The sequence below is a fragment of the Patagioenas fasciata genome, chromosome Z, assembly GCF_037038585.1.
Source record: "Patagioenas fasciata isolate bPatFas1 chromosome Z, bPatFas1.hap1, whole genome shotgun sequence".
Lineage (NCBI taxonomy): Eukaryota > Metazoa > Chordata > Aves > Columbiformes > Columbidae > Patagioenas > Patagioenas fasciata.
In genome coordinates, this window is record NC_092560.1 from 16,702,051 (window position 1) to 16,715,558 (window position 13,508).

Here is a 13,508-nt window from a genome sequence, read left to right on the forward strand (position 1 = left end):
TGGAAGAGCTGGCATTTCACCTTAGGAGAATTGGAAGAAGCGCCGCCTCCGCCACCTCCTGCGCCTCGGGGACCGGTGGGTGTCCGGAGAGGGCTCGTGAAATAAAGCCTTATGCTGCCTTCGCTCCTACCCTTTCCCCAGGCCTCTTTTCTCTTTGTGGTCAGGCACGTGTTAAGACGCTGCTGTCCTGAAGGGAGAGTAGCGAGGGGAGGAGATAAATAAACAAAAAGAACAAAAAAATGGAGAGACGTTCCCTCCGCCGGACGCCTGCCCGGCAGCTCGGCCCTCCCGGCCCTCTGAGGGCACCGCAGGGCGCTCCGCCCCATCGAGGCAAGGCCGAGGACAGGGTGCGGCCGCTGCGCTCCACTCCGCCGCGGTGACGGTGACACAGGCGAGGCGGGGCCGCGCCGGGCCGGGGCGGAGCGGCACCAGCTGTGCGGAGAAAACGAGGGGCGGGCGGTCCTGCTACGTCCTTGCAGGTGGAGGCGGCCCCGGGAACGGTACTGCACAAGGCACCTCTGGGCCGGGGCCGGGTCCTGCTGCCCGAGGTGCCGAGGGCCGCCCGCGGCGCGGAGCAGTGCGACCGGTCGCTCCCATGGGCAGGGCGCCCCCGGCGGGCCGCGATCGCTGCGAGCCCCGGGCACCGCGGGGCGGCCGAGCGGCGCCTGCAGCGCTCCGTGGGGCCCGGTCGCCAGCGACTGTGAGGCCAGGGCGGGCCGGGGCATGACGCGGCAGATGGGCGGCACGGAGGCGGACGAGCTGGCCAACGCCGCCGCCCGCGGCGACCTGCAGCGCCTCAGGGAGCTGCTGGACGGCGCGGCGGACCCCAACGCCGTCAACTCCTACGGCCGGACTCCCATCCAGGTAGGGAGGCCGGGGAGGTGCGGGCGGCGGGGAGGAGACCGCTGCCCGTCCGTGCCCGAGGAGCAGCGGTGGCAGTCCCGGGGCAGCCTCCCGGCGTCGGCCGCCCACCGACGGCTGAGCTCAGCTGCTCTCGAAGCCAAGCGGCGGAGTGGTTCCTCTGGCTTTTCGGGAAAGGCGAAAGTCTATGGCCACCGCAACAGAGAGGTTTTAGTCTTAGCAACCCTTGACTCTAATTTAACCAACCCATAGGATGACTCGAAACCAAGAACTTTACTGCTCATCTCGCAATAAACGTGCAATGAAAAGTAACGAGTCACCTTTTCAGAACGAATTATCCTTTCGCCATACCTCATCTTCTACTTTTATACGTCTATTAGTATTTTTCCTCTCTCATGAAAAAGCCTATATGCACTGATTCTGACAATATATTCCCTGATCCTTATGAGCAGAAACATCCGGGTGCGATAGCCTTGCCTAGCAGACCATGCAGGTACACAGTTAACAGTCCCTGTGGGGCTCAGACTGCCCACATTTTACAGTTACTCGAATATATAGATAGATCTAGTGCCCAGAGGAGGAGTAGACACTAGATTCATAAAGCTGAGCTAATTTCCGAGGTAGTTCTAGCCAGCTTCTGCTTAAATTTTCAAAATAAAACGAACCTGGAATAATCGGAGAAGATATATCTAAGTTTTACAGCCAGTGCTTGCGAAACTCTTTTCTAAAATATGTCGGTGCAGCATTTCACTCGAAACATGTATCTGTTGCCGTCCTTCGACACGTTTTTTTTCTATACCTTTGTGCAGCAAGGCTTTAGCCCATGCGCTGAGCACACTCACTACCGGCTGCGGCAGAGGAAACGCAGCTTAGAAAACGGCGAGCAGGAGGGAGAATAGCTCCCGGGGGTTTTGGTGCTGCATTGGGCCAGGGCGTCAGGCTAAGAATGCGTTTTCAGCCTCTCTTGAGGGCGAGAGAAGTGCGGGCGCCGCGCTGCAGGAGAGTAGGTTCCCTGCACGCAAGTATCCGCTTGCCAGAGACCTCCTGTAAGTGTCCCGGGTGAGAGCGGGGCGACGGCAGCCCCCGAAAGCCTGTCTACAGCCACGGCTGCGCGGTGGCCGTTGCAAAGCGGGTCGGACTTGCCCTCGGTTCCCCGAGGGTGCGCCGGGCGAGCCCCTTCCCCCTGTCCCTTTACCCCACGGAAAAGGGGCGTTTCCCCCCGCTGCGCAAGGCTCCCGCCGCGTCCGTGCTCTCCGCCGTTCGTGGCGTCTCCGGAGCTGATCTCTAGGCCCCACCCGCGGATTTTCCGCTCCTTTCCGCAGGCGATTCCGGCTCTTTCTGGGCTGAGCGAGAAAGCCTGAGCAGCGCTCCGCGGCGCTGACGCTGTCTCTCCCCGCAGGTGATGATGCTGGGCAGCCCGCGGGTGGCCGAGCTGCTGCTGCAGCGCGGAGCGGACCCCAACCGCCCCGATCCGCGCACCGGCTGCTTCCCGGCGCACGACGCGGCCCGCGCCGGCTTCCTGGAGACGCTGGCGGCGCTGCACCGCGCCGGGGCGCGCCTCGACCTGCCCGACGGCCGCGGCCGCCTCCCCCTGGACGTGGCGGCGGGGGGCCCGCACGGAGTGGTGGGCCGCTACCTGCGCCACCCACCGCCCCTCGCTTAGGCGCTTGTGCGACCACTCCCCTAATTTATTGTCTGCGCCCGCTTCAGGAGACTCCAAGCCGAGCAGCATTCACGCGTTATAAGTAATTCCCGGATCGCACCTCCCGACTCGGATGAACGAAAGACCAGAGGGATACGTATTGTTTTGTACGCTATACTTTGCACGTGTCTGTATGTTATCCTACACTTGAAATCTACACAACTCCATGCCACGCTTTATTCATGCTAGAGTCCAAAACACTGTGAAGAGTAATAAATATGAAGGAAAACCCCTGCAGAGAGGTGGCAGAACAAACCCTTCGTGTTTTCACAGGACAGCGTCTGGGTTTTCTGTTTATGCTCCTCCCCGGGGCTTCCCGCTCGCGATTCCCAGCCCCCCAGCCCTCCGTCGGAAGGGGACGGGAGAGGCTCCGGGATCTCCCGGGCCCGAGCCGGCTACCTCGCATTTGATTTCAAACCCAAGTTAAATCGGACTGAAGGGACGCTGAAACCAGTCTCAGCCTCTCCCTAGCAAAACCTGCCGAACGGTGGGGAACTGAGGCTTTCTGGAGACCTTGCGGCTTTGGCAAATACCTTCTTAAAACAATGTAAGGTGCTGTGCATGTCTGTACATGGGCCCGTGGTGTATCCGTGGCTCTTCTCATGGAAGCTGTAAACAAGGCACCTGGAAGGAGAAAATAAAGAGACAATTGTGTCTCTGCAAGCCTGATACTGCCCTCGCTTGAAGTTATAGGTGGTTGACCAACTCGCAGGTGGCCTTCCCTGAGTTACTCTAAGTTTACCAGTATTTTGAATAAATCGTGATGGTCAGAGTGTGGAAGTAACAATTAAAAATCAAATGTCCGAGCTCGGCCCCAGGGTTCCCCAAACTGTTCGAAGGTGGCACCTTTGATAAAGAGACAAACAACTCGTCGTAACAAGTGGTTGCAACACCTGTGCTGTTGGATGAGGAACGGGGCAGGGGATAGATCAATTGTCCGTGAGCCGATCCGTATTTCACTGACCACCGCGGCGGGTCCCAGTCCTGCACGGGTGTGCTGCGGGAGGGGCCGGGCAGCAGCGGGAGGGACCGGGCAGCAGGGCAGGGCGGTGAGGAAGGCGGCGAGGACGGTGCTTCCAGCCTGTGCGGCTGTCGCCGCTCCTGCGACACGAATGGGAGACCTTGCCTCTCCAACGCGGGGCTGTGCTCGCACATCCCGCGGGTTGGGGACAGAGAAAGGAATCGCAAGGCGGAGCAACAGGAGAGGGCTGGTCTTCTTCCCCAAGTGCAAATCTCGGGCACCTCGCAGAGCTACCGGTAGCTAATTAAAGGGCAGAAAAATGTACCTCCATTTTGCATTCCGACTGAGTGTCCAACTCCTAGATATTTAATACGTAAGCATTAAAAATAATATATATACTTTTATATAACATATTTGATCATGTAATATATTGCAACATAATTTCATACTACGCATGCTTTAGAATTACTTTGTATATATTAGCACACTATAAATACGTAGTTATGCCGTTTATGTACATAGTACATCTATGTAATATCTGCATTAAAACGTACATAATATGCATAGATATCAAATACATTATGATTATGTATCAAGCCCACGTATTTGCTTATCAATTATTTTATATGCAATATGCTTAATTTTAACCACTTCGTATGTATACAAAATGTGTACAAAAGAAATCACATTATGTTTAGTCTATATTCACACTTGTTTATTATAATGTCTGGAATATATATTTTATACATATATTTAAATAGAAAATACATAAGATTACAAAATGCCAAGATAATACCTTGTGAAATTGTACTGTACTCTGTCTCAGTACATGGCATAGCCATATACGAGTCAAGGATAATAATGGGACACAGCATTCAAGAACCTTCATCCCATGCCTGAGGGAACTGGGATGGAGTCGGGATCAGATGTGGAGCTAGGGCTAGGTTAGAGCCTGACTACCCTCTTTACAGAAAAGTAAGGGTCTAATGAACTGCACTTCCAACCTTAATTAGATCAGTATTCCTATTTTAAAAAGCCTTTTGAAAGCCTTTTTTTCCAATAACTATAATTCAATTTAAAATTTGGGGTATTTCCATTACAGATTATGAAACAAAAACAACATCAATAATAATAATAATAATAATAATAATAATAATAATAATAATAATAATAATAATAATAATAATAGCAGCAATACAAACAAGAACAATAATAAGAAGAACAATAATAAGAACAATAGTAATAATAACAACGACAACAATGATGCATAAAATCAGCAGGAAAATTGCAGATTTTCCTAGACCGATCGCACCAAACGAGCAGAATATGCCCTCAAAAGCCAGCAGGACTAAATGCCCGGTAGCTATAAATTTGCCTCACGCCGCGGGTGTAGAGTCCCTGTCCCAGCCAGGCCCATGCGGAGTCTACTTACAACGTGGGAGGATGTCGGTTCCCGACACAATCCCACCCGACCGGGGAAACTTCCACAGGCACTTTTTATTCTGGTGGCAGCGTCGGCTCCAGCGCTTGGAGTCCTGCCTGAAAAGACAAATAGTGATTGTTAACAACAAACAGCAGCAGCAATACACATTTCGAGAAAGCCCTGGAGCATTGCGTTTAACGTCGCAGATGGCTCGCGCCTTTTATTTTTAGTATCTCAGCTGTAACTGAATACATGTGGAGACACACGCACACACAGACAACCCTCTGCAGCACGGTTTGTACCCTGTGCATGGGTGAGATGCTCCTTGGGCCCGGCTCGGTCATGCATTCAGCGTTGGTGGGTATTTGGTTTCTATTGTCAAAATTCTCATTTCATCCTCCCACCATCACTCCAGCACCTGTATCATGCTCCCAGATAGGCATACTTTTCTCTTAGTTTTGCCCTGCCTGTCGGGGAGGGGTCGCCACGGGAGTGGGAAAAAAATGAAATGAAGTGAAATTAAGAAATGAAATGAAATGAAATGAAATGAAATGAAATGAAATAAAATAAAATAAAATAAAATAAAATAAAATAAAATAAAATAAAATAAAATAAAATAAAATAAAATAAAATAAAATAAAATAAAATAAAATAAAATAAAATAAAATAAATAAAATCTCGCAGAGCTACTTTCATTTCGAAATGGCTGTTTTCACCCACCCACTTCCCAGGCTTGAAATCGGACTCTGTCCAAGAGAAGCCAGTGCAGACTCTTCTTCATTAGCATTGCTGTTAGGGTCACTCCGTTCTGAGGCAAAAGAAGGGACCTTCTATTGACATGGGTGTTATTGCTATTTGTCCAGCCGAGAGAAGGAGGTGTTTGTTACGGGAGAGGAGGATGTTGTACACGCGTACATTCGCTGGCCCTCCCCGGGATCGCCGGGTTGCCTCCCCTGTCCGGAGCCTTCCCCGTCGGCTCCCTGCAGCCCCTGCGCAGCCCCAGCTCCGCGTCGAGCCGCGTCCACCCGTGCCGTGCCGTGCAGAGCACGGCCTCGCCGCTCCCGGACATGGCGAAGATGCGCCCGCAGGACTCACACCCTCCGTACTCATCACTCTTCCCCGCGCCTCTCGCGGAGGTACCCACACCCTGAGAGGAAGGATGCGCAGGTAGAGGGGCTCCCAGGGAGAGGGTGGGACGGGGGCAGCAGGACCCCCACCACCCGCCTCCCAGAGATCCTTTGTCGGGCGGCGGGCCGCGCTCCGCACCGCCTGTCATGGGGGCTCAGAACCCCCACGGCCGTCCCTGCGGTAGTGCCTGGAGCCGGCCCGGGAGGAGGGGGCCGGCAGGTTGCTCCAGGCTTTTCGGTGCTTCCTCCCCGCCCCCCGCTACAAAATCTCACCCTTCGAGCAGAGAACAAAGCGGTCCGGCACCGTGGAGCACGGCCGGCGAGAAGGTCGGGGGAGATGAAACAGTTAATTACCCGTTTCTGTTACCGGTGGCGGGAGACGAGATCCGCTTTTTTTTTTTTTCTTCGCTCCGCTACGCAACGGCCCCGCGTCGCGTTCAAATGACCATGTGACAAGGAAATAGCTGTTCGCCCGGGGCAATACTGGCCTGTGCTTTTAAAGAGGCAGGGTTCCGCTATCCGTCCCTGCGGGGCACTACCGCGGCCTCAGGCGGGGCGGGATGGGGTCGCGGTGCGCCGGACCGCCGCAACCCCAGTCCCACCGAGAGAGTCCTGGAGGGAAAGGGGTCCAAACCCAACCAAATCAGAAGAAAACAAGAATAAAATAAAATAAAGAAATAACACCCTCCCCCCCTCCAAACGGAACGGGAGGCGGCATGTTTGGAGGGGACAGACGTGGTGGGGGAGGGCAAGGACATGTCGTCAAGGCTTTATTTGAAAGCAGAGGAGCGCCCTGCGATTGGCCGACCTCCACGCCCGTTTGGTGGTGGTGCCCCTGTGGGAGGGGAGAGGAGCCGACGGCCTCCCCCGGTCCCATCCCCCGTCGCCGGTCCTCCGTCGCCTGCTTTCGAGGCGGGAGCCACCATCATTGGAGGCGTTTAAGTGCAGAGGAAGGGGGGGGGGGCGGGGGAAGGGAGAGAGGTAACGCAAAATGGGGAGTCGAAATTAGTCAAACGGAAAAGAAAAAAAAAAAGAAAAAAAAAAAAAAAAAGAAAAGCAAAATAAAATCCTCTCCAATGAATGGAGGGTGAGAGGGCCGATTCCCCGATGGGGCCCTGCCAGGGAGGTATTTCTAGCGCGGCACGCCAGGGGTTCTCCCTGCACCCATGACCCGCCGGATAAGGTGCACTGTCCGCTTTCGGCGCGCCCGCAGCCTGTTCCGCGCCCGGGCGCTGGGCTGGCGCATCCTCCGCGGCGTCGTCGGGGCGCTGGGTCGGCGCTGGCCACCGCGCCTCGCTCTGCTGCTGGTCCTGCGGAGAAGGCGCCGCGGGAGGCCCCGGCACAGGTAGGGCCCCCGGGGAGCGGGATTGTTGTCGTGGATGGCCCGACGCGGCAGCGGGAGCGGGAGATGGTGGCGGCCGCCCCGGGGCCGGCGGGAGGCTCGCTGCCCCCGGCAACCCGGCCCGGTCGCGCAGCGCCCCGGAGCCCTCTCCGCACCATATACTCAGATTGCACCGGGAACACGTGAGGTTATTTTTTTTCCTCTGTCTTTCTCTCTCTCTCTTTTTTTTTTTTTTTTTCCCCAAACGCAGTAGGAAAACTACAGGTTCTTGAAAAGTTATAATGTCTTATTTATGCCTTTTCTCCGCCTCGTTTAAAAGCTTTATTTTCGTTTTCTCTATTGCTAGTTTAGAAAAAATAAACCCACCATCCCTCATCAATGGTTGCAGACGGTTCCTTGCGAACAAGGAACATAACTTCTTCTCTAAAGAGAGAAAATGGCCACTGTTTTCCATGCGTCTATTACTTTCTACTGCTGTAAATGGTAGTGAAATACAGTGCTCTACTTTGCCTTCCCTTGCTCTTATATAAATATACATAGTAAGGGTGACAGCAGCTGAGCAGCATCAGAAAGAGTAATTAAAATACACACGTATAAAGGACTTGAGAGACACCCGGGGTTCAGGCGTTTCTTAGAGACTTTTTCCTGATTGCAGAATGCAAAATCGGATGGTTGTGGATCTGCGTGGCATAGTTTAGGCCTCGATCATTACACATAATTAGACTCATAATGAACGATAAAGCGAATATTTATTTTGATGAGTGTTTGAGGATTGTTCTGTGAAATCCTCATAGGGGGTCATTAGAGGAATCCACAACCTCCCCTATTCCAGAGCACAGATCGGAGAAGAACAGAAACAGAAGAGAAAGAAGTTATAAATATTTGCCCAGAAATCTGTCCGAAATTGAGATTATATATAAATATAAAAAAATATATGTATATATATATAAATTAACCCTTAAAGATCTGGGTCTTGAGATAAAACAATTCACAGTTTGCCTACTCCGGTGTCTGGTTAGATCACTTTCAGAACTTTTTGAACGTCAAGTGTGGCGAGACTCACATATATGTGTTGTGTGTATTTTTATGCATATATATAAATCAGAAAAATATTCAGTTTTCCTGGTTAGCTTCAAATACCTTGTTTTTTGAATTTGTAGTAGGCCTGATTTCTTCATCTTACAGTAAATGGGGGAAAAAGGAGCTATAAACTCTGGCTGAATCGAAATGAGTGAATGTCGAATATAAAACATAAATATGAAGATGCTGATTATGTCTAAGTAAATTCGCTGTAGCAAGGACAAAACCCTCTCATGAACGAGGCTTTGTGGCATTTTTTCCTCTCTGTTTCCACACTTGCTGTAAATACTGCTGCATATTTTTTTTTCTTTCTTTACCCCAAACTTTTCATCGGGTAGATTGAGTTCTACTAAAATGCTGGTTAGGTCTAAAATAGTCACTGAGATATGCTGAAAATAGGATCCTGAAGGGACTTGGAGGGGTGAGACAAGGGTGTGTGTGTTTAATCAAGGAAAAAAAAAAAAAAAGGTAAAAGGATTAGATTTTCCCTTTTGCCTAATCGTACTTCTTCCATAATCACATGTAACAACATTACAATCACAAAAGTAACGTATAAATATTTTGGCAGCTCGGAGACAACAGATCCCGAACTCATAGTATTTCGGGCCACAGTTTTCAGCAAGAGGGTGGCTTCATGTTCAGATTAGATGGAAGTTTATTTCAGAAGGGGGGGGGGGGGGCGGGAGCGGAGGGGAAATGAATGGAAAAAAGGAGAAAACAGCTCTTTTTGGCCTCATTTTCCCATGTAAATAGACGGGTCCTGTTTTCAAGCTTTGTTCAAAATGAAATCGCTTAACTAAATAGATGGAACAAAGAAGACTGGAGCACTCGAGCGGTGTTAGAGAGTGTGTCTTTCGCTGAAACAGCGTCCAGGAAGCTGCTGCTGAACCCTGAGCGGGTCCGAGGTGGGACCGACACTCAAAAACTGCTTGATAGGGACAGTCCGACAGTTGCTCACCCAAGCAGAGCACTGGCCGTGAGCGGGCATATTTTTATTCCAAAATCTACATCTCTTTATTTCTTAGGACTATGGGAGAGATTTTATTTCTTTTTGCCTTCTGTGTGTATTTTTTATTTGTCTTATTTTCCCCTCTCTATTTTTCTTTTCATTTTCTTTTTTTGTTGTTGTTGTTCCATTTTTTTGATTTGTTTTGTTTTTTAAAGGAAGGGAATGTTTTTCCTGATGAATGCTTAAGTACTTTTTGTAAAATGTAAGGTGATTATCTAAAGCCACCATGTCGTTTTACTTTCCCATGACTCCTTAGCCCAAAATGAGGGAGCGAAGCAACATGCATGTAAAATTTTCTGTAGGATTTCTAAGAAAAATGTAAAAATATCTACGGATATTTTCACAGCTATTTAGGGCAGCATATTACATTCAGAAATGCATTATTCGCAAGTTTTTATCACACGACTCAGAAAACAGAAACAAGTATTTATTCTTTATTATTGCAGGTTATTGTAGTGGTGGTTCGGTTGTTTTGTTTGTTTGGGGTGTGTTGTTTTGTTCAAAATAAACCTCTATGGCACAGCTTCTAAAGGTCTAAAATTAAGGTCATCGATTTTCCAGTTCTTACCCAATATGTGTAATGAGGATAATTATCTTTGCAAATACACTAACATTTTAAGCTGGCGAGTAGAAGAATACTGTAAACTATTTTATTCATAGGTTTTGCTTCATTTTTAGCATAACTGCAAACAACTGGCTTTTTTTACCCTGTAACTGTAAATCAGGCTACTTCTGTGTAACCTCTCCATTGTATCCCACACCCCTGCCCCTCGTGCACCTTTTCGACAATTTTCAGGTGAGGAAATCCCAATAGTATATTCTCTAGAGTTTGTCTTTTTGTTGTATTTAATCAACCCCTAACCTTATTACCGAAATACTTCTTATATGATAATATAACTCGTGTTTGTTTTGGTTTGGTTTGGTTTGGTTTTACCGTTGAAAGGGTAGTAAAAGTTAAGACTTAAACACGGCATAAGATGGCTGCTTTTGGTAATTGAAAACTACCTTTTCTGTCCGGTATGCTGTTACCAAAACATCCCAGAACAATTTACAGGATTGCTGAACTGTAGTATAAAAATGGATCTGTTTTTAATATAAAAGATCTCTCTTTTTGAAGAGTGACTTAAAATAGGGGGAAAAAAAAATGAGCAGAAATGTAAGACAGGGAGACTGCTTAACTTGGATTTATTTTTTGTTTTTTCGGCAAAATACCTTTCCTGTAAGTTTTGTTGGGGAGGTAAGGTGGTTTCTCCTCCCTTCCTCCATGATACGAGTGTGATACAAGGGTAATTTTCAAAACATATTACCAAGGGGTCGGCTATTATTTCCCTAATCTCAGATATGACAGTGTGTTTTTATGTTTTGATTAAATTGAGGTCGTTTGCTGGTACCAGAATTGTGCAAAATAGGATTTGCATTTGTGGAGGAACAATTCGTATAAGTTCAATAATGTAACTAAAAATTGTGTATTTTAATGGCAAGTGCTTTTGGAGAGTCAGTTAGCACGAGGTCATATTTGTTGTTCTACACCATTCTGAGATTTCATAGCTTTTAACAGAATTTTAGCAGGGATGGAGGTGCAGACAGGCCCTCTGACTCCTCTACTAACATCTTCATTTACAAATATGTTGAAGTGTGAGTGTACCGTTTTTTTAATACTTACATATCCACAAAAAAAAGACACGTATGCAGATATTTGTACATACAAAGACACACAAAATCCACTATCAATACTCTTTCACAGAAAGCAAGAATAGCCAGCGGCAATATGCAATGCTGCGGCACCTCACTATTGATTTCGAATTTTAAGACACCTGACACACGCAACCACGGAGTTTTTCTCCTCGGATTTATCTCTACACAGCTGTGATTAAAGGCAAGGAGCACGCGAAGGACTGAAGGACATTTTGCCTGGTGGGTGGGGGATCATTTACTCTTAATTTTTCACAGTTTACGGACTTACAAAAAAAAATTACCTTTACATTTTTTGTCAATTTATTTGTTCATTTAATCGCCTGACGGCCCCTGCGGTCTGCTCTGTACCATGCGCTGCAGCAAAACCACGGTGTGTGGGAGCCCGCCACAGGTCCCTGCCGAGAGGGTGTCTCACTCCATCCAAGTCCCCTTCCTTCTCTTGCAACGACACTTTTCCCGGAAACTTCCCAAGGGAAGCCCAGAAAGGCCTCAGATGAGGAAATTTCAGTGAACTTCTGACTTGCCTATGCAGGGACAAATTTGTATTCATTTCTCCTCATCCAAAGATGCTTCTGCCTTTCGGCCGTCGGTACATGTAGACAGAAAATCGCCAGTTTTCCCCTTCGTCATGCAGGGCTGTTCGTACGGCCGAGCGGCAAGGAGGAGGTTAGAGACGAAAGGGAATAAAGGTGCATCTGCACGGCAGATACTGCTACTGTAGCAATTCAACCGGTTTTCTGCAATTAAAAAGAGCATATTAGGGAACTGACATGGGGGAACGGCAGGAGAGGAAAAAAAAAAAAAAAGGATAGAAAAAAAAAGTCCTAAAAAACTTCCTTAATCTATCTTCTGTATTTGCCCACTTCACCATCCCACCTCGGCGGTGGCTCCGAAACGACTCGCTCTCCGCGTTGCCCTGCGGGAGCCTTAGACCCCCTCCTTCGCCTCTAACCCAGGTCTGCCCGTAGCTTCGATGTGGCGAAGTAAAACCTTCAAGCCCGCGGATTGTGGGTGACGCGCAGCCCCGCGGGCGCTCGCCCGATCCTCCGTTCCCTGGACTGGGGGTCGCTATGTGTGCAGGGGGGTGCATCACGCGGTCCGCAGCGGGGAGCTGCTTTGTCCGGGGGAAACAGGGGGGGTGCGGGAGGGGGCGCGGAAAACAAGGGGAGGAGTCAGGTGCTTGCTTTTTAGGGACTTTTACAGCGTCAAGACGAGGCCCTGCTCGGCTCTGGCTGCCGGGCTGCAGTACCTTGTCCCGCTGCGTCTCGCTGCGGCTTTCCTGCCCGCGAGAGGCTCCCGCAGGGGCCGGGGTGAAGTTGTCCTCTTCTGCCGGGTGCCATTAGGTGGATCGCAGACTTCCTGCGGGCACGCCTCCCTTCCTCATCCGGGCCGCCAGCTCCCGTCCGGCGGCGGGATGGAGGGACGGACCCCGAGACCCACCGCTCGGAGGGGCTCTGGGCAGGGCAGGCCCCCCCTCTCTGGAGGCAGAAGCCAAATCCACCCTTTCCACAGAGTCTCTCTCTGCCCCGGGGAGGCTATGGTCCTCCCCTGTCCCGCCTGCCCCACACAAGACAATCGCGGGGCGCGTTCCCACCTGCCCGGGTCAGGGCGGCCACGTCCAGCCTGGGCACCCGGGAGAAACCGTTTGTCGGTGGGATGCGTCCTTCTGTCCTGCCTCAACACCACATCTCCCCGTGTGGGGAGGCACGGGAGGCGCAGGGTCGCAGCCCCATCCCCTTCTTTCTCCCGCACCGACGGCGCCTCCGGAGGGAAGCAGCGCCCGCAGGACACTCTCCGCGCTCTCGGCGGTTGTGAAATCGCGCTCTCCCGCGGGGGGGCCGAGCTGCTCCCGGCTTTCAGCTTGCGGAGCTCTCTGCCGGCACCTCGCGGTCCTTCGCCGCCCCCAGGAGCCCCCCAGAGAGGGTGCGCTGATTTTACCGCAGCCGCCAGCACGACGCTCTCCTCCTCGCTTGGAGCCGGAGACGGGGGGAAGTTACAGTGCCCTGTCCCGCCCGAGGTGTGCGCAGGGGGCTACGCGCGGCCGTGCCCAAGGGCTGGGGGCCGCTTGCCCCGGGGGACGAGGGGGCGGCCGCTGCTCTCGGGGAGGAGGAGCTGCGTCGGCGCAGCGGGCGAGCTCCCGGCCAGGGGCGACTTAAAGGCAGGGTTGGCCGCGCGGGTCGGGCCGCCGGGGGCGATGGAGGGGTCTCCCCGGGGCGACGGCTTCGGCGACCGGCTGTGCAGCGCCGCCGCCCGCGGAGACCGCGAGGAGGTGCGGAATCTCCTGGACGCGGGTGCGGATCCCAACGGG

General features: G+C 51.2%; 1 protein-coding gene and 1 long non-coding RNA gene across 2 annotated transcripts; one reads left to right on the forward strand and one right to left on the reverse strand.

The window, feature by feature from the left end:
* The first annotated feature begins 485 nt into the window (after window positions 1-485).
* On the forward strand, window positions 486-3,232 carry CDKN2B (cyclin dependent kinase inhibitor 2B). Its single transcript, XM_065861067.2, has 2 exons — window positions 486-864; window positions 2,261-3,232. Exons 1-2 carry the CDS (start codon window positions 724-726, stop codon window positions 2,522-2,524), a joined length of 405 nt encoding a protein of 134 aa, XP_065717139.1. The 5' UTR covers window positions 486-723; the 3' UTR covers window positions 2,525-3,232.
* On the reverse strand, window positions 3,117-6,405 carry LOC139826462 (uncharacterized). The gene is made up of 3 exons (XR_011736542.1): window positions 5,668-6,405; window positions 4,957-5,063; window positions 3,117-3,187 (listed from the first exon to the last, which is right to left on the reverse strand). It is a non-coding gene; the product is annotated as an uncharacterized lncRNA (long non-coding RNA).
* Between the last annotated feature and the right edge of the window lie 7,103 nt (window positions 6,406-13,508).